Source organism: Camelus bactrianus, chromosome 2 (genome assembly GCF_048773025.1).
Source record: "Camelus bactrianus isolate YW-2024 breed Bactrian camel chromosome 2, ASM4877302v1, whole genome shotgun sequence".
Lineage (NCBI taxonomy): Eukaryota > Metazoa > Chordata > Mammalia > Artiodactyla > Camelidae > Camelus > Camelus bactrianus.
The window spans coordinates 50,075,929-50,102,960 of NC_133540.1; the positions used below are offsets into that span (position 1 = coordinate 50,075,929).

The window sequence follows — 27,032 nt, forward strand, 5'->3', positions numbered from 1 at the left end:
TGAAACAAAACACAATACTTAAAAAATAATACATTCCCTGCCTTTTCTAGATGCAGAATGAAAGAATTCCAAATAACATATTATGTAAGCTCTTTTTATTTATTTTTGATGCTGTGTCGTAGCCTCTTTTCTATGTTTTGAAATAAATTTGATCTTCAAAAAAACCTCTTATCTTTTACACAGTTAACTTACAGTGAAATAAACAGTGGGCATCACTTGTTAAATGGAAAATAAGCATCACCAGTATATGTTTTTATTACAAATATTGTAAATATTGTATAATGATCAATTTTATAATGCTACCTTAAATAATATAGCAATCTAAAATAAAATACCTAAAGTCTTTAAAGTTGCATTTCTATTGAAAAATTACCTTTCTACACAAAATTAATTGCAAAACTGTACAATCAAAAAAATGAAATAATTATTAAAATTCCTAAGGGTTTTGAAGGGTTATATACTACTATGAAAATAGTTTATGAATCCAAAACGAAAACATTGGATTAATGGTTTCTAAGATTTTACCCAGCCCTGGAATACTATTTATACTCAGCTGTCATTTTTAAAAGGGTAATTTCTGCCCTCTTCACTAGGTTTTCAACATTTTTTTCTAACTTTTATTGAGTAATAGTCATTTTACAATGTTGTGTGGTTTTCAACATTTTGATGGTTTGTTTGCTATAATGCAAATAGCAATATTGATATTGGTACCATTTTCCTTAAATTGTTAACATGCATTACAAGGACCTAAAAGGAAACAAGAAAATAGGCAGTGGGAGGATTTGGTACCCACCGTCTTCGATAACCCTTTATTAGAACCTTGCAATCACTGGGACAGTGCAGTGCCACTCTGGAAATTATGCGGAGTTAAACAGAGGATTCTTATAATCTCTTAGTTAATTTTTAATTTTATTTTACAAAAATTTTACTTTTAAAGTGCAAAATTTTATTTTAAAATAATGCAAATATCTTATGGAAAACACAAAAAAACAGGTAGGGGAAGCTCATAATTCTTCAGTTTACAACCAACTAAAGGTTTTTTCTTAACAGACTTTTCCTATAAGTGAAATCATAGAATATACACAATTTAATGTTCTTTTAAAATTATTGTCTTTAGTGCTTTCCACATTGCTATACAGCCTTCATTATTCTCACTTTCAATGGCTGCATAATAGCCCACAAAATGGATGCACTAGTCCCCAGTTATTGGACAGTTAGGGCCTTATTTTAAATACTGCCTCAATTATGGCTTCTAACCTATTTTGTGTCTTTTTCATGGATTAAATATCCAGAATTGGGGTTATGGATATATATTTATATAATATATATGTATACATATGTAAAATACAGCCACATAGATTTGTAGATTTGGAAACATATTACTAAGTTGCTTTTTTTGTTTGGTTTGGTTTGAGGGGGGAGGTGATTAGGTTGGTTGGTTTGTTTGTTTATAACAAAGGTACTGGGGATTGAACCCAGGAACTTGTGGATGCTAAGGACACTTTCTACCACTGAGCTATACCCCCGACACCAGGTTGCTTTTGAAAAGGGTTTTATTACTAGTTTAAAGCATCATAGTTGATGAGCACTTGCTCTCTCTACAGCATATAGTGGTATCATTTAAATTTTTTCTAATTTGAAAGGCAAAATAAAGAGATATCTTGCTCTAATATTATTGTTTACAAGTGAAGGTAACAAATTTCTGTGTTTTTTCAGCAGTCACCTTCTTTGTGAATTGTCTGTTCATGATTTTCTCATTGGAGTCCTAGTATTTCTTTTTAAAATATTTGTATGAACTGTTCATAGAGGTACTAACTGCACATATGTATCCCAAATTTTTTTATATTTAAAATTTTTGTGACATATTGAAGTGTTTAATCTTTATTTTCCTATCTATTTTTTTTTCTTTGTGGTTTCTTCTATTCTCTTTTAAGATCAGACAAATTCTTTTCTGTTAATGGCTGAATTGTGTTCCCTCCTAAATCCATATATTGAAGTCCTAACCACCAGTACCCCATAATGTGACTGTATTTGGAGATAGGACGTTTAAAGAGATAATTAGGTTACTAGGGTTAAAATTAGGTCACTAGGGTGGGCCTTTATCCGACATGACTGGTGTCATTAGACAAGGAGATTAGGACACAGACTAACACAGGGGGAAGAACATATGAAGACACAGTATGAAGATGGCCATCTATAAGCCAAGGAGAGATGCCTCAGAGGATTGGTTTGGTTCATTACTGACACCTTGATTTTGTTCTCCTAGCCTGTGAGATCCTATAAGAAAATTAATTTCTGTTGTTTAAGCTACTCAGTTTGTGGTAGTTTATTGTGGTGGCCCTATCTAATACACCTTCCAACCCCCTAAATTCCGTAAAATGCTATAACAATTCTGTTTTATCCTATCTCCCCTATGGCTTTATTTTTAAAATTTATTTGTATTTTTGTTGAGTCTAAATTGATATTTTCTCCAAATTGCTATACTGCTAATCCATCTTCAGGCATTGTTGTTTATTTCAATATGGAGTTATTTTAGCCTCAGAAGATGTTATTTGCCTTTTTCACTGTGTTGCCATTTGAGTGTGAATCAATGCAGTGGCTTCAAACTGTAGTTGTCATCTTATTCTTCATGCCACACATTGGCAGGAAACAAAGCTTCATGTAAAAATGTCCTTTATGAAGCAGTGAAAATTGTTCATTTTAAATCTATACTTGAGTACATATCTTTTTTAATATTCTGTGTGGTGACATAGGAATTATGCATAAAACATTTCTACTGAGTATGGAAGTACATTAGTTGTTCCAAGGAAAAACACTTGCATGATTATTTGAGTTGCTAGCTGAACTTGCTGCTTTTTTCACAAAACACTTTTTTTTTTGAAAGCATGACTGACAAATTATGATTATTCAGACTTGGGTACTTGGCATACACTTCCTTGTGAATTCAAGAAGAGAGACTATCATTTCAAGGCAAACAACTAACATTTGTTGCCAGCGGTTAAAATTTGAGCTTTTAGGCACAAATTGGTGTTTTGAAGAAATTTGTGACAGCTTTCCAATACTTCAAAAGTTTTCTGATGGAATTTGTGATTATATTAACAAATGGACTTTTGGAGGTGTTGTATAATGGAGCCATATTCAACACTGCAACTAACTTTCCAAAAACTACCACTTGTTAAGTTTGGACCATATTTTCTTCATATACTTAAAAAACAAAACCAAAAAACAACATGTACCAATAGGTTGTATGCAGAAGTAGATCTGTGACTCCCCTGTTTACTATTCAGGTGGACAGTAAATAGATTTGCAAACAAAGCTAGTCTTTTTACTTTTATTTTGGAAAATAGTTATTTTTCATTAAAATATTTATGTAGTAAGTTTTTTTTTACTATATTTTTTAAAATGTAGTTTTAATTTATCATATGGTAACTCATAAAAGGTCTTTGGGTTCTCAATTGTAAAGGAGTCCTAAGGCCAAAAGTTTGAGAATTGCTGCTGTAAAGCTAACTCTTACGGAGGTGAAACCAAATACTTGTGTGGGACCCTTTCCAGTGCCGGTGAATCACGTTAGAATCTACACAGGATTGGGATTCACCTTCAGACTTTACACAGAAAGACTTAGAGGTGCGGTTTAGGCCTGCAGTAGGGGTGGAGCGAAGACTGCGTCTCCCGTCTCCCTGGAAACCATCCATCTCGAGTCTCCTGGGCCACGCCCTCCGTTCGTCTCCGCCTCTCATTGGAGCGGGTTAAGTCAATGGGCTGTCTGCTGGGAGGGGGCGGTGCTTCATTTCCGTCCGGAGCCCACTCGAAGGGACGTACTGACGTCACGCAGGACGCCGCTGCCCTGACGCTCCGCCCTTGCATCCCCGCGAGCCGAGGCTGCCGTACCTGGCGTTGCCCCTTAGAGGGGACGCGAGTCGTTTCCCTTCAGAGGCCTGGCGTCCGGTAGCCTCTGTCCCACCTGTCCCGGCGTGACGCTCCCCAGCGCGTCCGTGCCGCCGTCATGGACCTGAATTTAAACCGAGCGGATTATTTACAGGTAAACCTGAGGGGTTGAGGCGGGCGCTGCGCGGGGTGAGCCCCGCTCCCTGAGAGGATTCCATCCTTCCACCGCCGTCTGTTGGGTCTCCCGGAGCCGAAGCGGCGGGGAAGGAGCGGGTCTGGGTGTCGCCCCCACGACGCCTTCCTCACGGGCAATTCTGCCTCGTTGGTGACAGTCCACTGGGACCTGGAAAGAAGCGGCACGGGCCCCCGCGGTGCTGGCGTCTGCCAGGTCCTGAAGATGCTCCGAGTGTCCTGACGCGATCCCGGGTTCCTCCCCAGGGCCGTTCTCCTGTATTACGGTATTATTACCATAATAAAATTATATCATCATAGATCATAAAAGCAATGACAACCATTTTGTAGCACCTAGTTTATTCTAAGAGCTTAACATATATAAATATATTTAATCCTCATAAAAATTCTCAGAAGGGCTCAGAGAAGGTAACGTGCATAATAGTGAAAAATGTCGCTGTTGTTCCTGTTTGAAGCAAAGTCTCTGACTCCAGAGCTGGTGTTCATTCTGTTACACCACCCTGCCTTTCAGTACTTCAGCCCGAGACTTTCTCTCCTCCAGCTCCTCCTTTTTCAGTAATTCTGCTTTGACTAATAGTACAAATGTTTGCCAGGTTACGTTCCTTCAGAGTTTTGCTAGGTACTTCCCATCTTAATGTCTTCCATATCTAACTGGTCCCCACATATTGCTGCTTTTATCTCCTGAATATCTCTTGAATCTGTCCCATTTTCTCCCTCCATCTCCGTTATCCGCGGTTCAATCCTCATCTTCTATTGCTTGGATAATTGAAATAGCTTCCTAATTGGGGTCCTAGCCTCCAGCTTCACCTTTCTCAGATCGCTTGCTAGATTGAGTTTCAAAGATAGAAATCTAAACAGATTAGTTTAAACTTTAATACTACTCCCTAGAATACAGAATAAAAAGATAGATCTATATTATATGTAAATTATTTCATGATCTGTTGTTTTCTACAGTTTCTCTCCCTTTGGTCCCAGCCTCCTCCCCTAACTGTGCACCACTAGTGATAGTTCCCTGCTGAATAAACCATATTTGTAAAATAATCTTCATCATCAGTTAGACTGAATGTCATTGTCATCTGCATGTTTGGTATTTTAGCAAAAATCTTCTGTGTTGCATTTTTAATAATAACAAATCTATTTCCAAAGATTTTTAATTACTTTACAAAAACTCTTTAACAACTGTCTGAAGTTGTAAAAGAAGGCTTCTAAAAATATTTTTATGTGTGTGAAGTATCTTGCCAGTAATGTCACATAATTATTTTTGGCTTGACAACTTCATAGTATGAATTTTACTGTTTTTGGTTGTTTCCTATATTCTGACTTCTGTGGCATATTTCATTAGAAAATAAGTTCATTGCTGATGATAATTATTTCATATCATAAGTAATTACAATAAAAATAAGGATTACTATGATTAGAATCTGCTGGTCCTTTTAATCTCTGATGTATCAGAAGACTTTCACTAGGTGGCTGGTTTGTTTCCTTAGGTGGGAGTGACCTCTCAGAAGACTATGAAGCTACTTCCTGCCTCAAGATGTAGAGCTACACAAAAGGTAGAGATACTGACTTCTCCATATCTCCTTAGCTCTGACAGAGGAGAGTTTTATACTTCCTTCTTTATTGATAAGTTATTTGTTTTTAATTCCAAGAATAAAATGGAAATGAATTCTTTTAATTTGAATAGAGGTTTGAATATTAGAAACATTACAGACAGCAATTTTCTTGGGCATTATAATTTTTTGTTTAAAAAAATTTTTATTGAAGTATAGTCAGTTACAATGTGTCAATTTCTGGTGTACAGCATATGTTTCAGTCATACATAGACATACGTATATTGATTTTCATGTTCTTTTTCATTAAAGGTCATTGTAAATTATGTACAATTAGTAAATAGTGTAAGCAAACTCATTGAAAACCATCTTCCATTTTTCTGGTAATAATTTATCCTGTGTGTACTTATGTGTACCAGGTTGTGGTATATGAAAAAAGAAATATAAAACGCAAGAGTCTGTAGAGAAAATGCTTTTTAAAAACTTTATTGTATTTTAAAAATAATTAAGTATTTTGATGTTAAACATTATATTTAACTAACAATATTGATTATTTTTATAGAAACATTATATATTTAACTAACAATATTGATTATTTTTATAGAAACATTAATCCTATGATTTCCATAAGATAATTATAATTTCTTAGTAGACTAATAGGATTGTTTTAATAGCTGCAAAATAAATATAGTATTCCTATAAATTGACATTTTATCAAAATAAATCAACAGATTTTTGACTGTCATTTATTGTATTCAGTCTGCTAAATCAACACTTCTCAAACTTTTGGTCTCAAGACTCTTTTACATTTTTTTTTTAAAGATCAGTTTATTTATTTATTTATTTAATTTTTAAAATTGAAGTATAGTTGGTGTACAATATTATATAAGTGGAAGTTAGATAATATTATATAAGGTAAAATATAGCAATTCACAATTTTTAAGGTTATACTCCATTTATAGTTATTATAAAATATGGTCTATATTCCCTATGTTCTACAGTGTATCATAGTAGCTTATTTTATGCATAATAGTTTGTACCTCTTAATCGCCTGCTTCCATATTGCCCCTCCCACTTTCCCTCTCCATACTGGTAACCACTAGTTTGTTCTCTATATCTGTGAGTCTCCTTTTTTGTTATATTCATTAGTTTGTTTTATTTTTTATGGTTTTTTTTTTCACTTAGCATAATACCCTCTAAGTCTATCCATGTTGTTGCAGATGGCAAATATCATTCTTTTTTCTGGCTGAGTTGTATTCCATTGTGTGTATACCACATCTTCTTTATACATTCATTTGTTGATGGACACTTAGGTTGCTTCCATATCTTGGCAATTGTAAATAATGCTGCTATGAACATTGGGGTGCATGTATCTTTTTGAATTTGCATTTTTGTTTCTTTTGGATATTTACCCAGGAGTGGAATTGCTGGATTGTATGGTAGTTTTTTGAGAAACTTCTATACTGTTTTCCACAGTGGCTGCACAAATTTTCATTCCTACCAGCAGTGTACGAGGGTTCCCTATTCTCCACATTCTTGTCAACATTTGTTATTTGTGCTCTTTTTGATGATAGTCATTCTGAGAGATGTGAGATGACATCCTATTGTGGTTTTAATTTACATTTTCCTAATGATTAGTGATGTTGAGCATCTTTTCATGTGCTATCGGCATTTTCTTCTTTGGAAAAATGTCTGTTCAGTTCTTCTGCCCATTTTTTTCATTGGGTTGTTTGCTTTTTTGATGAGTTCTATGAGCTATTTATATATTTTGGATATTAACCCCTATTGGTCATATCATTTGCAAATATTTTCTTCCATTCAATAGCTGGTCTTTTTGCCTTATTGATGGTTTCCTTTGCTGTGCAAAAACTCTTTCAGTTTGATTAGGTCCTATTTATTTACTTTTGCTTTTACTTCCTTTGCTTTTTAGGAGACAGAGCCAAATAAATACTGCTATGATTTACGTCAAAGAGTGTTCTGCCTATGTTTTCCTCTAGGAGTTTTATGGTATCTGGTCTTACGTTTAGGTCTTTAATCCATTTTGAGTTATTTTTGTATATGGTGTTAAATTACTGAGGATCCTAGGTTATATCTATCAATGCTTACTATATTAAAATTAAAACCAAAAAATGTCTAAAATATTTACCATTTCATTAAAAAATAAACACATTGCATGTTTACATAAATAACATTTTAATGAAAAGTAACTATTTTCAAAAACAGAGAGAATTTAATGAGAATGGTTGCATTGTGTTACATTTTTGCAAATTTTTTATTCTGGCATTAAGCAGAGGCACTTGGCTTCTCATGTCTGTTTTCTACATTCAGCCTGTTTCTGTATGTTGTTTTGGTTGAAGTATATGAAGAAAATCCAGTTTACATAGATACGTAGTTGAAAATAGGGAGCACCAGAACTTAACACAACATTGTAAATCGACTATAGTTCAATTAAAAGTATTTTTAAAAAAGAAAATAGAGAGGAGTATTTAAATAGCAATTCCATATAAATTTTGGCTCTTCATATTTGATACGACACCTGAGCTTGATAAGTAGTAGTTTCTTAAACATTAGTTTCTTAAACAATGTGGAATCTAAAACCGTATTGATTAGCTTTTTGTATTGTGGTATATTGAAATACTTTTGGTCTGTTTGGTACTTTGAATGGATCTTTTAAAACCATACGTGATTTATAGCATCCTGTAAATGTTGACATGTTTTATTATAGAACATCAAACAAATCACATTTGTTGATATCACTACTAATCTCATCAGAAAAGTTGTTGAGTATCACATAGCTGTCAAGCTTATGGTGGCAGATACTGATTTTTACTTGAAAGCTCAACTTTTATCTTTGGAAACATATTCCTTTGAAATGAGAAGATCACTTCCTTCAGTTTAAAAAAAGTCTACCAAATACCCAAGTGTTAATAACAACTTGTTATTACTGGTTGTTAATCACTGTCTGTTGTACTTTCATTCTTAAAAATGGTGTTTCTTGAAAAAAAGTACACAGTTCAGCCTGTAACTCAAACAATCACACAGGTGCTCTCCTGTACACAGCAAAGGTGCTTTGTGCATACTTTCTATTTTCTCGCACTAAATGTTAAAAAGAGATGTACTCAAGCATCAGAATTTAATAAGATTAATAATTTTTATTGCTTCATTAAGGACATATTACATGAAACTAGATGGAATTTTTTTCTGTACTCTCAAATGGTGATGAAGATTACAGTGATTATAGTTTGTCATTGCTTTGACTCTTGCCATATACTAGCAATTTTACCATTGCTTCTGCACCAGTATCACAAATATCAACCTAGGGAAAAAGGAAAATAAAGACTTACTTAGAATGGTTTTGACCTGAAAGATTCCCTAGAAGGTTCTTATTGACCCCAGGAGTCCAGGAACCACACTTTGGGAATCCCTGTAATAGATTACTGTTTATTTACAAATTATTGGAGAAGTGTATTACCAAAAATTTCAAAACTTTAACTATTCCTATGTATTTTTCATCTGAAAAAAAAATTCTGGCAATACTAAAGGTCTGTAAATCTTCTGAAAATATGTGCATAATTATTTACTAATGTTCATTGTTCTGGGAAGAAAGTCCCAGCTTTCATCAAATACATGAAGGGATTTGTAATCCCCCACACATATATACATATTTACATATGTGTGTGTGTGTGTATATGTGTATTAGATACATATACATACTGTATACATAGTATACACACAATGTATATATGTGTGTGTGTGTGTGTGTATATATATATATATATATAAGATCAAAGGTAATCGTTTTTCTAATCTATATCCTTATCTTTTGTTTGCTTGATTATCAATTTCTGAGAGAGAGGTGTCAAAATCTCCCTCTGTATTTAATTCAAAATAATTCATTGGCCGCATGTTGATAATTATTGAAGCTGAGTGATAGGTGATGGATACATGGTAATTCATTATAATATTCTGTCTACTTTTGCATATGTTAAAATTTTTCCATAAAAAGGTTTTTAAAATATCAAGTAGGTCAGTCACAACATTACTTTGATAATCTGTTTTGAAAGTTAATCTTAAAACGTTCTTATGCTCCAGTTAAAGGGGAAAAAAATGACCTCCTTTCCATTTCTGTCCCGATTCTTTTGCTCTGTTTAACCTGGAGGAACAGAACGGAAGGCCAGCTACTTCCATAACAGCTTTTCATAGCCGCCTTTTTGACCCTTTCTTATAATTCTTTGGAGGATTATTTTTTTGTGGGGATATCTTTACTAGATTTTCTGATCTCTACTTTTAAAATCATAATTTACATATTGCAAATGTTGCTTTCCCCATATAAGTTATCAGGGCATAATAATTGTAATTTTAGATTTTATTAACTCTTTTACAGGTGGTTGTTGGAGATCATGATGGAGTAATTATGTGCTTTGGCATGAAGAAGGGAGAAGCAGTGGTATGTGTAGCTTTTGAACGCTCCTGTAAAATTTTTCTAAGGCATAATATAAAATGGGTTATGAGGGAAGTGGTTATATGAAGTATGAGGCTGCAGGCCGCATAAGAGTCATTTGTTAGCCATTTGCAAAACACCTGTGACAGCCTACCGCAATGTATTCATTTTCTATGCTGTGTAACAAATTGCCTCAAACTTAGAGGCTTAAAAGGACATACATTTATTATCTCACAGGGGCAGGAGTCTAGACTGGAGGCCTCATGTGGCTGCAGTGTAGATGTCAGCAGGCTCTACTCCTTTCTGGAGCTCAGTGTCCTGTTCTAAGCCCACAGGGTTGTTGGAAGAATTCAGTTCTTTATTGTTGTTATACTGAGGTCCCCATTTTATTGCTGTCTGTAAGCTAGGGACTGCTTTCGGCACTTTGAGGCCCCCACAGTTCCTTGTCATGTGGTCTTCTCACAGGCACACTTACAACGAGGTGACTTACTTTAAGTCAACAGGAAAATCTGTCCAGTCTGCTAAGATGGAGTCTTATGTAATATAATGTAACATGGAAGTGACTGTCACATCACGTTGCCACTTAATGGAGCCTAATCAAGGAAGTGGTTATTACATCATCATATTCACAGATCATAATTTACAAGTGATTGGTCTGAAATGTGAATTCTTATATTCATTATGCATTATATGGAATTTGTAAAAAGATGAAGAGGGTAAAAACTATCAGAAACTTAGTGTTTTCATTATTTGTATATTTTTCCAGATATTTTATTCTCTGTAGATGAAGTCAATGGGGGTGGGGGGGAAGGGAAGAAACTGATGTCAATAATAAAATAGAAAACAACCAGGAAGAAATAAATAATGCAAATGTTATTTCCAATTAAATAGAGAGGTATTAAGTTATACACTCAGGTTTTCAGGAAATTCTGTAGTCCTTCATTTGTACTATCAAAATTTATAACATTGTAAGGCAACCAGGAGAGATGAGTTTTAAAAAGATGACTGAAGTGTAAAAACAAGTCCATTGGAACCAGCTGGGGAATCTTGTTAAAATGCAGATTCTTATTCAGTAGATCTGAGGTTGGGCCTGAAAGCCTGCATTTCTGATAAGGTGAGTGATATTAATGCTGCTACTGAGTGGGCCATACTTTTGAATTGCAAGAGTTTAGATTTTAATGATGTCATTGAAATATGTGTGGGAATAAACATTACAAAGTTTGAAGATGTTTAGCAAAAAAACCCCAGAGGACCTCTAAAGTAAATACATTTGCACTTAAAGGTGTTCCTTATTGTAGAACTATAATATTTTGTAGGTTTAAAATCACAGAATTTTTTATAGTAAAGGAAAATGCTTGCAATAAATTTATGTACCTAATTTTTTCCCCAATGATTTTTGCAGACAGTGTTCAAGACTTTACCTGGGCAGAAGATTGCAAGGCTGGAACTAGGAGGGGTTCTTAACACACCCCAGGAGAAAATTTTTATTGCTGCAGGATCTGAGATTAGAGGCTTCACAAAGAGAGGAAAACAGTTCCTCTCTTTTGAAACAAACCTCACTGAAAGCATTAAAGCTATGTATGTTTATTCTCTTTTTGTTTTTACATGTCCACTTAAAATATTTTGGATAGGTGGCAGACATCTGATTAAGTATCATATCTTAATAGGTTATCTAGGAAATAATTAAAGGTACTTTATTAGGCAGAAATTAAATTTGACCTAGAATCAATACAAAAATCAATTCGTTGTTGATATGTTGTTTCCTTTTTAAGACTTTCATAGTATTTATAGATTCAGTTTTGACTAGTTGGTCCAGTTATGATTCATGATCAGAGTGTAAAAGAAGTGAAAGAAATCTCCAGATATTTAGGTTTCCATTGCTTTGCTGTCTCTGGTAGTTCTGGTTTTGAGGTACTATCATTTTGTTAAAAGGCTGGCCATAAAAGTTAGTGACTATCAAAAAAATATAATTTCAGATGAGTCAGGTAAGACTCTAAGTGAAAAATAGCTCCCTAAATGGCTCCCTGATATGTGAAATTTTGCAATTAAAATTTTAGTTTTTTAATCATGGAGAGCTGGGAGGGGCTTTAAAGTTTATCTAATCCACTGTTCTTCAATCCTGCTACTTTGGAGAATACTGTGGAAGCTTAAAACAGTAGATTCCTCGTCCCACCTCATACCTGCAGAATCAGAAGTATTAGGAGTGGGTTAAAAGGAAAAAGTTCTTCATCTGAATCCTATGCAGCCGTGTTGTATAAGTAGCCAGACCTTAATTTGGAAACTGCTGATTCAGTTCAGAGTTCAGTGCAATTCATAGCTGTCTTGTGTAATTTTATATAATGCATAGATAGCATGCATCCTGGTATCTGGGCTGTAAAATTTTGCTTTGGTGAGATTGGATAAGAATTAATGGTAAGTGGAAGCAATTCAGTAGTTTAACAAGAATGTCATTCTTTTGAAATGCTTTTCTAGATAGACATGGCCAGTGATAATTGTGAAATACTAAAACCAAACTAATTAATTATTGGCATACCTCTACATTCAGAAATGAATGTGGGCTGAGGTGTGAGGAAGATAAGGAGTTTCCCAGCCAATAGCCTCTTTGCTAGTTTCTTAAATGTTTTTACTTGAGTGGGAGAGGAAAGTTTCTTCACTTAATTTTTAAAAATTTATTATCTGAATCTCCACATTTATAAGGTTGCATGGGAAAACAAGATTATAACTTGAAAATATTCAATAAGAACACTGACTGCTTATAAAACTGATTACCACTCATGAATCCTTCCCTGCCTAATGTTTCTATACTCTTGTCAGCAATAGTGATTGCCAAGTAGTGCTTTGAATAATATAATGCATATAAAATACATATGGATTTCAAATCTTGAAAAAGATACAGAATTTCAAGTTGATAAAAATGATATTAAGAGGATTGCTGAAATCATATGCAGAGCCACAAAGTGAAGCCACTTAAATAATAATTAAAGAAGATAAAATCAGTGAGGATCATTATAGGATAAGGAATAATTGTATCAAAAAATTTAAATAGACCTTAGAGATGGAGAAATAGGTGAAACCTTCAAATAATATTCTTCTCTTTATGATCACATGGTGAAAGTTATCTAGAAGTGAAAGATAATATACTAGTATATAATTTTTGTCAAAATATTTCAGGTCCCCCAGTGAAAACTTGATTTATTCTAAGAATTAGAACATAGTTATGACTATTATTTAAATTTTGTTAAATATAATTTGAAATGAACTTACTTCTTTTTTCAAATTAAAATTCTAATGAAATCATTTTCCAATATTTATTATTTAGTTTCAAGTAGATTAACTTCAAATAGCCTTTTTCAGGCTGTTTAGTGTGTTAGTAAGAAACTGTAGAGTAAAAAACTATCTGAGTTGCATTCTGCTCTACTATCTACTAGTTGTATGCCATTAGGAAAGAATGTTACTTAACACTATCATTACCCTTAAAAAGGGCTAATAATGGTCCCTGGTTTATAGAGTTCTGAGGATTGAGATAATACATGTAAATCACTTAGCACAGTGCTTGGCACAGAGTACACATTCAAAAAAGTTACTTTTTGATAGATTGCCTTCAGATACAGACAATTAAATTATAATCTTGTCTTTGTTTTCAGTTTTCCTGAGCTCAGTTTTTTAGAAGCTTGAGGCATTAAGATTCTCATTTTCAGCTTTCAAAATCAGTGTTATACTAAAGGGCTAGAAATTAAGTGGGTGAAAATGAAAAACAAACTGTTCTCTGAGTTTGTGGTAGAATGATAGTAAACTGTATATAAATAAACTTTTATTTTTATCTCTGAAAATAATTCAGGAGTTTCCTATGCTTATTTTTTAAAATGTGGATATCTTAAATTACTTTAATATTCTTAGGCACATATCTGGCTCAGACCTTTTTCTCAGTGCAAGTTACATCTATAACCATTATTGTGATTGCAAAGACCAACATTATTACCTTTCTGGGGACAAAATCAATGACGTCATCTGCCTTCCAGTGGAAAGAGTACTTCGTGATGTTCCTGTGTTGGCCTGCCAGGACAGAGTGCTTAGAGTTTTACAGGTTGCTGTTATTTTTTTTTTTATAATTTTTCATAATTTAAGTAAATGAATATTGATGAACAATCAGAACATCATTAGGATGATGACAGTGCAATTGAATAAAGTCTAGATGGTTATTCTGTGCCACAACAAGCTATCTCACTATTTGGAACTTCATAGTCAGAGAGCCATTTCTCGGCATTAGCCCTTTTATAGAAGGAAAAATCCAGTGATTCTATGAAGTGTTTTTTTCTCTATGGGAAATTAAAGTAATGTTCAAATTTCACTCTAGCAGCATGAATGATTGATTTCTCCCCTAAGCTTGTGCTCCCAAATACGAATTGTTTGAGTAAGACTTTTAATAGGAGCTAGCTCTCATTCAATTACAGATTGATCTGGCTGCATTCTAGGATTCTGCTTTGTTTAATAGGAAGAGATCCATATGCTTATTGTAAAAAAAAAAAAAATCACTAAGGATTTGTGGAAAGTAAAAAGTGTAAGTCTTTCCTCTGCCCTGCATGCTTCTCCCCTACTCCCCATCTACCTTTGTGGGCAATCTGTTGCCCCAAAGGTAACCTTTTTTAAACAGTTTTGTGTGTATTCTTTTGTGTTTATATAGTTAGATGTAAATATCTGTGAATTTGGAGGGGGAGGTAATTAGGTTTATTTATTTAAGTATTTATTTTTTTAATGGAGGTACTGAGGATTGTGAAAGACCTTGTGAATGCTAAGCACACATTCTACCAATTGGCTATGCCACTCTCCCCTTGTATGTTTAACATTTTTAAACAATAATAATATACTATATTTATTATAATTTTATGAATATTTTTTCATTGAATGATTTATCATAGATATTTTTTCCATGTGAATTGATGATTTCTGCCTTATTCTTTGACAGCTTCACAAATACCATACACTAAATGAAAGGATTATAAGCAGCAAAATGGAAGAAAAGACAAATAAAAGAATTTAACTTGTTTACTTATCCAAATAGCAGGTCATTCTGCCTCTTACTGGAGTGGGTTTTGGAAATACCCAAGGCAAGGCCAGAATTTTCCTTAGGAATTAATTCTGGGTCTGTTTGAATGTGCTCTAAGTAAAGCTCTCAAGTTAGAGAGGACTAAAGAAACAGCTTGTTCACGGAAACATTTGATAGGGAGATTTACCAGTACCAAGTTTTCAGGTAAACAAAGTACTTAAAAGAAAAAGTATTGAAAGTGGAGAATATTTTTAATGTTTCTTTCCTTGATCTTTTTACTTTATCTATATATGTGTATATACACACATGTATTATTATAAAATGAGTTAACATATGCAAAATTGCTAACAAATCCAAGTTGATATTCATAACCTAATTTTTTTTCAGTAGTTTTATTCTAGGGTTCTTTATATAAATATTGATGTTATCAATGAGTTCCTATATTATTTTAAGTTTGTATTCTGTTTTAGTTTTAAAATACTTGTTCTTCAGGGATCCGATGTGATGTATGAAATTGAAGTTCCTGGCCCACCTACTGTTTTAGCACTGCACAATGGAAATGGCGGTAATCAGAGTTTCATTTTTCATAATCTAATAGGAAGAGAGTTATATTATTTAAGTCTAGATATTTCAGATTTTTAGTCATTTATATATTAAGTGAAAACGGGAAATTGTAGAAAGAGATAGTTGTCTTCTAACTTGCCAGTAACTAACAGTAATGAGTTATTGAACTTTAATTTTCAGTTTCCTCATCTTAAAATTAGTTGATGAGGAGAGATCTTATCTCTTATGATCATAAAATTCTCTGAATGTATGACCATCCTTCCAAATTAATTCAATTAATTAAAATCTGTCTTTTAGTATTTTTAAGTGAAATTTTTCCATGAAAGTTAATATATATGAAAATGTTTTAATTTTAAAGAGATATTATGAGTTATGGGATAACTGTTATATATTGATTTTAATTATAACTAGGTGACTCTGGAGAAGACCTTTTGTTTGGAACATCAGATGGAAAACTTGGGCTTATTCAAATCACTGCTTCTAGACCATTACACAAGTGGGAAATTCGAAATGAGAAGAAGAGGGGAGGTATGTTCTTCATGTAGATTCTGAAATTTCAGTGATTATTAAATAAAGTATCCTAAATTATAGTTTTCATTTTGTTTTATTTATTAATATTTATAGCAGATTTAGCAACTTACAGAGCCACCTCAGGTTTATTTACTATTTGTTTATTTAACAGGCCTACCATACTTTGGGTATAATGTTTTAAAGTAAGAAATGCTAACAGTAATTTATAGACTGATTTCCATCTGTAACATCAGTCTATGCTCAAATCTGTTTTTCATTGTTTGGTGTAGGGAGTTAATTAATTGGAATTTGGGAGTACTTGGTATGAGGCAAAGAAGTACCGTGGGTCAGGGAGTAGTCCTGTTTTCTAAGGAATTTATACCTTTCTAAGGGGAATTTATATCTGACTTGGTAGGTGGTGAGATGGCTACTTATAGGTACAGCATATTTATTCATGTGTTCCTTTATTCCTTCAACAAATACTTTTTATGGGAGAGAGAGGATAAACAAATGAATAAATAGGATAGCTTCAATTAGTCACCTGAAGAAAATTTAACAGAGTAATATGTTTGAGAGTGATGGGTGGAAGAAGGAAGGCTACTTATAGACTGAGGGATCATGGAAGGTGTCTTACAAGAGGTAAATTTTGAGTTGAGATCTGCTTTATAAGGAAATGAGTGAGTAGTGTAGGAGATTTAGGGGAAAAGAATGTCAAGGAAGAGGAAAAAATAAAGGCAGAGGAGTTGAGACAGAAGTAAACTTGATTCAGCTGAGGAGCAGTAGGAAGATCAGTGTGTCTCAGGGCATTACTGTGCCATGAAATCAGAGGTAGAGTAAAGCCAAATCATGTAGGTCCTTGTAAACCTTGGAAAAGGATTTGAATTTTAATCTAAGTACAGTGGGAAATCATTGGAGAATTGTAAGTGGGGTATGACATGACCTAATTTACAAAATCAAGAAACAAACAAAAACACTCCATAGAGAGTGGATTTGGGGGAAAACAGGTCAAAACTGGAGGCATGGAGTTTAGTTGGAAAGTTACTATTACAGTTATTTTAATTTACCCTCGTCTAGACCAGAGAAACCAATAGCCTGGACTAGGCTAATGATAATTGGAAATAGAAAGTAAGAGGTGATTTCTTTTTTTGGAGGTAGAGCTGATAAAACTTGCTAATGGGTTTGAAATGGAAAGTGAGAAAAAGAGAAGAATCAGAGATGCAGTCTAGATTTTTGGCCTGAGCGACTGGGTGGTATCATACTGAGAGGAGACTGGGGAAGGAGCATAATTGATGGGGTGTGATGAAAAATAAAGAATTTTGTTTGAGGCAGCGATAGTTACAGATGCAGCCTTACTGATGGGGTGTGGTTAAAGAATAAAGAATTTTGTATGGGGCATGGGAAGTTTGAGATGCAAATGGATGTTTAAAAAAAGAAGCTGAAGAAGGACTTGGATATATGAGTCTGGAGCTCTGGGGAGAAGCCAGAGCTGAAGATGTAAAGTTAGGGGCCATTACCATGTAGTAGATTTATATTTAAAGCCTTGGAAATGGCTGAATGTGGATGGAAAAGAGGACCCCTGATTATGCTCAAAGTTTTGTTTATTTGTTTATTTTCCTATTCTGGTTTGGCATATATATTTTTTTCATTCATACTTGGTATATACTTGCTACAATGTTAATTTTATTAATAACATATCACTTATCTTTTTTAAAGGTATTTTATGTGTTGACAGCTTTGACATTGTGGGTGATGGGGTTAAAGATTTACTTGTTGGAAGAGATGATGGAATGGTGGAGGTGTATAGTTTTGATAATACGAATGAGCCTGTTCTACGATTTGATCAAGTAAGTTCATTTTTTAAAAAGAGTATATGCTTGTTATTCATTAAATAATTATAGAGATGACTATGATAGTTTGTGTTTTAATAGATGAAATGTATTAAAATTTTGTGTTTGGCTTTGACAGGATTACTGCTTTGATATTATCAAACTCTTCTCTAGGCTACTCTTATGTGTGAGTAATAGAGTGTTGCCCTCAGGCTAAATAATAAATCGCTTCTTCATTTGGTTTCTAAATATTGTATTTCCAAAGTATTAAATATTTTGCCTAAGTTTCTATAATACATAATAGACTACAGGAGTAACATTTATATGTTGGGGTAACGTAAATGAGACTGTGTTGTTTTAAAGCAATAAGGTTTTAGGAATAAATTTCATATTGTAAGACAACATTAAAAATATTCTTAAGTGGAAAGGGAAAAGAGCAATTTCCTTCTAGCCACCCAAGGTCCACTGTAAATGAATAAATACTAGATAAGAGTAATTTTTAGTTCACATATTTTAAGTGTAATTAAGCTTGTTTATCCCCAGGTACAAAGTCACATGGAGAAGCATTCTTGTATATATTGAATTTTCCATTTTCGTAAAGTGGTATTCTCCAGTCCAGGGTTTCCCTATCCTGCTTCAATGTGTGATATATTGAGGCTGTTTAACAACAAGCCACAACTCAGTATCAACTTTTCTTTCTTTGTCTAATTTCTTAATTAGTGGTTCCTTCCAGTACCAACTTTTACTGCAGATCAGTAAATACAGATGTTTTGGTGCATAAAAATATTGTTATATTGATAATATGGGGATTAAAGACATTATACAATTTACTTCCTAGATTTATTTCATATTTGTTCAATTTACCTTGGTATAAAAAGTCACCTTGCTAATGATGCCAATAATAGTTTAGGCTTAAAAGTGTATAATAATCCTATGTTGATAATCTCCTGTTTTTTTCTTATCGACCCCTGAGGAGGTTCCTGTTTAGACCCCACATCTCCTCTTTGACTTCTAGTCCAAACCTCAGTAATGACATAGCATGTCCCCTCCTCTGCTGGGTGAGACACTAAGAATTCCTATCTTCCCACTTTTCTGTTAGTATGATGATAGAGGTACCACTTTCAGGTTTTGTTAAGGCTTCAAATATGCTGCCTCATCTTGATTCATTATATCACTCTTTATAGTTTTCCTAATGAGGAAAAGTTCTCTTATCTGACACAGTCTGGACTGACAGTTGGTTAATTAAAAAAGTTAAGGGGCAAATCATAAAAAGACAATATATACCTACCTTAAACATCATATTTTAACTTAAACTTTTAAATATATATTCATTCACCAATATTTTGAGCAATGGCCAAGGCCTTTTTTTGGTGAATTCCCCTAATTGGTATTCTGTGATATTACTTCTGTGAACCATATCTGTACTATATTGTCTAGGATCTCCTGTTTTATGCTTATATGACTGTTTTTTTAAAATATAAGTTGAATTAGCTAAATCTTTTACAAAATACTTCTGCAAAAAGGTACTTAAAGTACATAAGAAAAATGAATTTCACTAAAATGTTGCATTGGCAAAAAAAAATAGCAGTTTTTTAATTTTTGTAACTTTTTCTGAGTACATTAGGCTAAATAAGATACTTCTAAGTGAGTAAAAGAGTAAAAGTTACAATAGTTACTTGATAAACCACTCAGAAACTGAGAATATGTGTGACTGTGTTGATTGGATAAAACATCCATCTGTAGTCAGATGGTTTCCAGTGTTTTGTTTTCAATAAATAGGAGGAGGACATAATCAGATGTCAGATGGTATATCATTAAAAACATTTTTGGTGGTAGATTTGGTGATTTTAGGTTATGACTTGGGAGATATTTAAACAATCAAGTGAACTTTCTACAACAAAATTTCTTTTATTTTCATCAATATCTTTATGGGACTAAGGTCGATTAGTGCTTGCATCTATGAAAATTAAAAATAGGAATTGAACTGACTCGCAATATATAAGAATACTCACTTGTGATACATGAATAATTTGGAAGGGAAAAAAGTCCCACTCATGAGATGTATTTCCTATAGAATTTTGTTTTTGTGGTTAATTATTATTTACTAAAACTCTTGATCAATTGTGAAATTCTAATAATTATAATGATAGAAATTTCTAATGCTTAGAGCTTTGTAGTCACAGAAGATTAAAAAAATTCAGTTTGTTTTGTCTTGGTTGCAGAGAAGTGTAAAAGAATTTCAAGCATATGAGTACATTACATTAAGATAAATGTATATGGGGGAAGTGGAATGAAAATAAAAGTTCAGGGAGAAAAAGGAGCAATATAAAATTTCCAACTGTTAAAGAAGAATTTGTTTTTCCATTTCCATCTGAAAAAGTTGGTTTTTCTCCATAGTAGCAAATTCCCTAAACGTTCCATATAAGCTATTATCTTTATTCTTCTAAAAAACTATTTGGAGAAAACACATGAGAGGTGGTCTGTGGAATTCAGATAATAAACTAAATGTACTGAGAGTTTTGCTTATGTAATTTTTTAAAAAAATGACTAGACTATGTAATTTTTTAAAAAATGACTAGTAGTTGACTACTGTAGCCAAGTGGTACACAGATGTACAAATCATTTTCAATCTTCTTTCACCGAATTAAAAAGCACTGGAATTTTCTGCCATTTGTGCAGGATTTTTACCTTTCCAATATCAGTGTCTGCACATAATAAATATTCAAAAAATATATGTTGAATCTTGGCAGACAGGAAAATAAGTTTTGTGGCTTATTTTAACATATCTGTGCAATTTTATTGATGACATACTTGATCTTAAATTTATTTTAGACATTGTCTGAAAGTGTCACATCTATCCAGGGTGGTTGTGTAGGGAAAGATGGCTATGATGAAATCGTGGTGTCCACATATTCAGGTAAGGTAAATGGTAATTAAGGTACTTGAAGAAAGAATTAATAATAAAAAATATAAATTTAATAATTGCTTTTGATGATTAATTTTTAAAAGTTTATTAGTAAGTCATTCCTACCTACAGCATTAAAAGCTTTATTGGTTAAAAAATGACAGTAGAAGTGGGTGTATTGATTTATATAACAGTTAATATTTGAATAATGCTTTTTAAGAATGCATAGTATATCTCTAGTATCTTTGAAAATAAAATGATATCCTTTGGTTTAAAAAGAAGTATTTCCTGAAATCTGTGTTTTATTACTGTGTATATTTCTTACAAAAGCTTGCTTGCTTTTGAGTAAGTCATTTTTGTATTTCCACAATAGTTATATGAGAGTTTCTTTCCATGAAAATAATTTTTGAAAGGCAATTATTATTCATCAGCTATTTTTTCATTTGCTAGAATATGTTGACTTACTCTATACTTGAAAACTAAAACTGTAAATTAAGAAGTGAAAGATTTTCTTTATCATAGTATTATATAGTATTTCAGACAAAACAAAAATAGTATCCAAAATGCTTAAGTAACTTTTTTGTGGTTTGAGTATCTTCCAGCTTGATTTCTTTTATGTTTTGTGTTTTGAAAAGGAGTAAGTCCAAGACTAAGTGAGCTGATGTTGGTGGACAAACGGGCATGTATATTGGGTTTCTTTTAACACTAGCAACACTTAATAGTGCACGACTGTAATTCCTCTCTGCAGGCTGGGTTACAGGTCTGACAACGGAGCCTATTCATAAGGAAAGTGGACCAGGAGAAGAACTAAAAATTAATCAGGAGATGCAGAATAAAATTTCTTCTTTACGGTAGTTTTGGATTTTTGTTTGCTTTATTTTTTTCATTTCATGAAGTGTGTGATTGTTTTTTTTTTCTTACTTATAGATGCAGTATATTTTACTGGAAGGAATTATACAATTAGTTTATCACCTTTTTAAGTGAAAATTAATCAGTTTGAGTAAATGAGCAGTAAGTGGTGATTAATGGTTTGGAGTTAGAATACACTTTTTGTATGTTTTATTCTATCTTGACTTTTTCTTAGAGCAAGAATTAATTTTTTCATTTGTTTATTATAGATGGTTGTAGTTTTTTTTTCTTAGACATTAGAAAGAAACCAACACAGCTGGCTCTGTTCCTCATTAATTCTGATGTTCACTGCTCCTGTGAACCCTTCTGAATCTATAACTTTTGCTTATAAGTATTCCTACTGGAGATGAGTAATGTTGACTCCCTTTGATGCAGGGATTGCTTTCATGGCCTGTTCAGTTTGACAAGTCCTGTGCAAAGGGACCCCAGCCTCTAGTAAAATTGCTTCATACAATGAAGAAATGGGAGTTGCTGAAACTTTTAATGACTGTTCTCCCTACTTCAGCCCTTGCCAACCTCTTGAGGGAGTGAGAGCTGATCTTTTTTGGTGGTAGTTGAGGGCTACAGAAGTTTTTAAGGCAGCAAAATGCCATAAGTACTAGTTCACTAAAGGTACACAAGAAGTTCACCACAAGCCAGTTCGCCAAAGCCACCAGGAGAGAAAGCTCTAATGTTCATGCAGGAAGGAATGCAAGTAGAGACATGACTACTATCTCACATCCTCAGTAAAACACCTCATATTTAGAACCAGGTCAGCGCCCTCCTGATTCCACTGGAATGTATGCTCAAGAGAAGCTTATGTCTGTTTTGTTCATTCAGCAACCAGATCATAGGTACATATAAAGTCACTCAGTAAACATTTCTTAGGTGAATGAATCTTTTCCTTTGTTCATCACACAGATCCCTTCCAAGCTCCTTCCCAGGCTTTTCTCCCTAAGCTGTGGCTGGCTAAGCCTCATTTGTTCTACCTCAGTTACTATTTGCTTCATTTGCATAAGGCCTTTCCCCTTAACTGGATCAACCCTAAGCAATGTCTGTACAGTTTAATCTCAGCAAAATCCTCTCCAACACTTGGTAGAACTTCAGCTGTACCACTGGCTTGTGATTATCCTTCTGGTCCCCCAAATATTCATACTCTGCAGCCTCCTCATTTTGTCTTTCTCTAAAATGTCTTACTGAAAGGTACATGTTTACTGATGGCACACATTTTGTTTCTTCTCATAAAATCTGATAGTTCCTCTCCCATACAGTCAGTTCTCTTCTGATTAGTACTATATGTAACTGTAACCAGATTTGTATGTTAGAACTGAGTATTTGCAGCCTGCCTTGATTCTTATAACTCTTTATTAATATTGCTGGTATGAGGCTGAGTAGATGTTTTAATTTTTAGATTAGAGATAATGAGAAATCATTTGATTAGTCATGCCAAAATTTTGTTACTATTAGTGTCATAGTTCTAACTCAATTAATAAAAATCCATTTTGCAGAAGTAAATGTCTCAAATTTTTGTAAACATTCTAAGGATGTCAGTGTTTATACTTATAGGTGACAAAATTGTGCATATTTTCTTTTAGGAGTGAGTTGGAACATCTGCAATATAAGGTACTACAGGAAAGAGAGAAATATCAACAGTCTTCTCACTCAAGCAAAGCAAAATCAGCAGTACCTTCATTTAGTGTCAATGACAAGTTTACATTAAATAAAGATGATGCGAGTTACAGCCTTATTTTAGAGGTGCAGACAGCAATAGATAATGTCTTAATACAGGTAAGCAAAATGTCTAATTTCTTTGTTTTATGACTAGATCTGTTTTGCTTACCAGTCATATACATTAATTATTGAAACACTTTTAGTTTTAGATCATGATTTGGGTGTTTATCTTAATCTTCCATTAGATAATCAGTTTGCACATAGATTATTTACATTGTAGCTTTACTTTTTATTTATCCTATATGTACTAAACAAAAGACTAATGGACTTAAGTTTCAGAAAGACTCAAAAAGGACATTAAGGATTTTGTTCTTTGGCTAACCTTTAGGAGAATCTTAACAGAGATGTAGCTTAGAAGACTCCAGTATTTATTATCCTTATTTGAACCCATTTTTCAGCTCAAAATACTAAAATAATAGCTTACAGTACAGCCTGCTTATTAATCATCAGTTTCTAGGAAGGTCAGTAGGTAAAGCAGATAATATCAAATGGTAAAATTTAGGGATAATAATGTATAAAATCATTTGTCAATATATTTAATTAATTTTTCTTTAAATAGAAGAGATTCAGGGAGTGGAAAAGGATAATAGTAGGATGAATGAAAGGCAAGCAAGATGGAAAACTCATCAGAAAATGAGAAAAGAATAAAGAGGAAGATGAAGACGAAGTTTTAAAAGATGTGAGGGAGAGATCAGATTATTAATTAAAACTTAAAGGCAGAAGTTTCTCTTAAGTAATGCTATCTCAAGAACTGCTGCATCAAACAATTCTAGGAGCACATAACACGTTGTCCTAGAAACTACCTCTCCAGGGGAGACAAAAATTGTCCCCTTTTTGTGTTACAGGTGAAATTAAAAATGATAAAAATGAACTGACATAATTGGAATAGCCGTATGATTATTTGCAGTCTATGGTAACATTTTTAGCGCTGACAAGAATAGGTAGGAAGATTATACTTTTAAGAGGAAGGTGAGAGATGAAATTCAATGATCTCTGATTAATCCAAATTAAAAAAAAATAGGTCACTATAGTACAACATTTATTCTTTATTATTTTCATTTTCTAGAAGTACGTATTAAAATACGTGTTGTGAAAATTTTTAGTTTACTATCTGAACCTTTTTTTCTTTTTTAATAATGACTGCAGAGCGATGTTCCAATAGATTTACTTGACGTAGATAAGAATTCTGCCGTTGTCAGCTTTAGCAACTGTGATTCTGAGGTGAGTAAAAAATGTTAGGAACTCTTCATGTGCTTTCATTTCTGTTATGCCATTTTGTGTAAAGCCTATAAATGCTACTGGGGTTTGATGTTTCTTCTTCAATATTTCTTTTCATAACCTTTCCCTCAAAATCTACTTCCTCTCTCTTCCTATCCTCAGATAATTCAGAAACTGGAGTGTTACCCTAAATTCCTTCTTTTCTCTCATCTGTTAAATCCAATTACAGTAGTTCCCCCTTATCTGCTGGAGATATGTTTCAAGACCCTCAGTGGATGCCTGAAATCACAGATAGTAGTGACCCCTGTATAATACTGTTTCTTCCAGCATCAGTGTTCTTGTGCTTTGGGGCCATTGTAAAGTAAAACATGGGTGACATGAACATAAGCATTGTGACACCGTGACAGTGGATCTGATAACAGATGGCTACTGAGTGACTGAATGGGCAGGTAGCATATCCAGCGTGGACAGACTGGACAAAGGGATGACTTATGTCTCAGGCAGGATGGACTGGGATGGCGCCACATCTCTTCACACTTCTCAGGGCGATGTGCAATATAAAATTTATGAATTGTTTATTTCTGGAATTTTTAACTTAATATTTTCAAACCACAGTTGACCATGGGTAAGTGAAACCTTGAAAAACAAAACCACAGATAAGGGAGGACTGCTGTAGTCGCTAGTTCCTGTCAGCTCTGCTTCCCTTGCTCTTATACATCTGCTGTGCTTCATTTCCATTTCTGTTAACTTTCCAGGCCCTCATCATGCTTGAACTACTCGTCCACTAGTTTCTCTGCCTCCAGTATTGCCTCTCAGCTCCAGGCTGTGCTGTACACTGCCACCAAACAGGCCTTCATAAAGTACAAACATCACTCTGTCATTTCTTTTCTCAAAACCTTTTAAAGATTGCTTATTTCCCAAACTGAATGTAAGTCTAGATTTCTCACTGCAGCATAAAAAACTTTCTGGAATTCAGCTCCTGATTACATCGCCAACTTAATCTCTCACCAGCTGCTACCTTCCCACCCATGCACATGATTTCTGCCAAACTGAAGTTCTCAAAATTTTTTGACAGTGCTGTACAGTTTCACACATCCCTTCATTTGAACATGATCTGTTCCATCTGCCTGCCTTTCTTCACTTTTTTTAAATTGACTCTTGCTAAATCTTTATTCAGCAGACATTTATTGAGCATTTGCTATGTGCAAAGCACCTGGAATGAGACTATGTCAGAGCTTCTGGATGTGCTTTCTATAGCACATCTTTCTGCTTAGTACTAGACTGGCAGTCTTGGAGTTCAGTGTGGCTCCTGAAGAGAATTAATCATAAAGACAAGGTCTGGAGTAGCTGCATTGGAAAAGGCAAGCCAGAGCAGGAACTGGTGGCTGGAGTTGGCCAAAAAAGGGAGGGATAAAAAGAACTGGTAAAGAACGAAGTTGATAGCTTAATATATTAGGGAATAATTTTCAAAATAATTTCAGAGTGAAGCTCTTTTTTTTTTTTTTGGATAAAAGATTTCATAACAGTTGTATTATGTTATCATATATGATTTGTCATCCTTTTTGAGAATAAAACATGAAAGATCAAGACCTACATTTTTATGATTATTTAAAAAATCAAGTTAATATAAACTTAAAATCTTTAACAACTAAGTTACTGTGAAAGATTAACCTGTTTATATCACTGCAGGATTCTTTGAAATGAGTATCTTACACTAATTTACAACTTATTTTCTAGAATGATGGTTTTAAAAAAAAAACTGGAGATTTCAAGTATATACAGAGGGAGAAAGAATAGTATAATGACCTCTGGGTGCTCATCACTAACTTCAACATATGGCCGGTCTTGTTTTATGCTCTTTACCCTCTTCCTCTCCCTCCCCCATCCCGAACGTAATCCTAGACATTTTATCTCTTTTAATCTATATGATTTTATCCATAAATACTTAAATACATAAGATTTCCTTTTAATTGGACAAAAATATTTTTATTTTTAAATTGATTAATCACCTGTGCTTAATGAGTTTAAATGATCTGAAGTAAAAACATTTAAATGTTTTAATATTAGCATTCACACTTTATTTCTTCAGTTATTGATTAAAAGTAAGGAAAGAGCAGTACATGAAAATTTCATGTCAAATAGTTCCTGTTGCTTTGTCTGCTTTTGCAATTCATGCACCCAGATATACTTTTCTGTTTTTAGTAGTTTATTATTCAATTTCAAGAAGTTACAATACTTGAAGTAACCTCTCCAGTTTTATTTAACAAACATGTATTGA

The 27,032-nt window shown here is 33.5% G+C and overlaps 1 protein-coding gene across 3 annotated transcripts in view; it reads left to right on the top strand.

Moving 5' to 3' along the window:
• The first annotated feature begins 3,815 nt into the window (after positions 1 to 3,815).
• The window catches only part of BBS7 (Bardet-Biedl syndrome 7), a 36,283-nt gene continuing 13,066 nt past the window's right edge, over positions 3,816 to 27,032 (top strand). The window contains exons 1-13 of one of the 3 annotated variants that reach the window (XM_074341397.1): positions 3,816 to 4,039; positions 4,218 to 4,343; positions 5,565 to 5,630; positions 10,012 to 10,074; positions 11,471 to 11,646; positions 13,966 to 14,152; positions 15,605 to 15,677; positions 16,088 to 16,204; positions 17,900 to 18,030; positions 20,845 to 20,929; positions 21,666 to 21,768; positions 23,401 to 23,593; positions 24,683 to 24,757. In XM_074341397.1, coding sequence (XP_074197498.1) covers positions 5,589 to 5,630; positions 10,012 to 10,074; positions 11,471 to 11,646; positions 13,966 to 14,152; positions 15,605 to 15,677; positions 16,088 to 16,204; positions 17,900 to 18,030; positions 20,845 to 20,929; positions 21,666 to 21,768; positions 23,401 to 23,593; positions 24,683 to 24,757 — 1,245 coding nt within the window. In that variant the 5' untranslated portion in view covers positions 3,816 to 4,039; positions 4,218 to 4,343; positions 5,565 to 5,588. Of the gene's footprint in view, positions 4,040 to 4,217; positions 4,344 to 5,564; positions 5,631 to 10,011; positions 10,075 to 11,470; positions 11,647 to 13,965; positions 14,153 to 15,582; positions 15,678 to 16,087; positions 16,205 to 17,899; positions 18,031 to 20,844; positions 20,930 to 21,665; positions 21,769 to 23,400; positions 23,594 to 24,682; positions 24,758 to 27,032 lie in introns of those variants that run through there. The other 2 variants (XM_074341393.1, XM_074341403.1) reach the window with 2 other exon arrangements.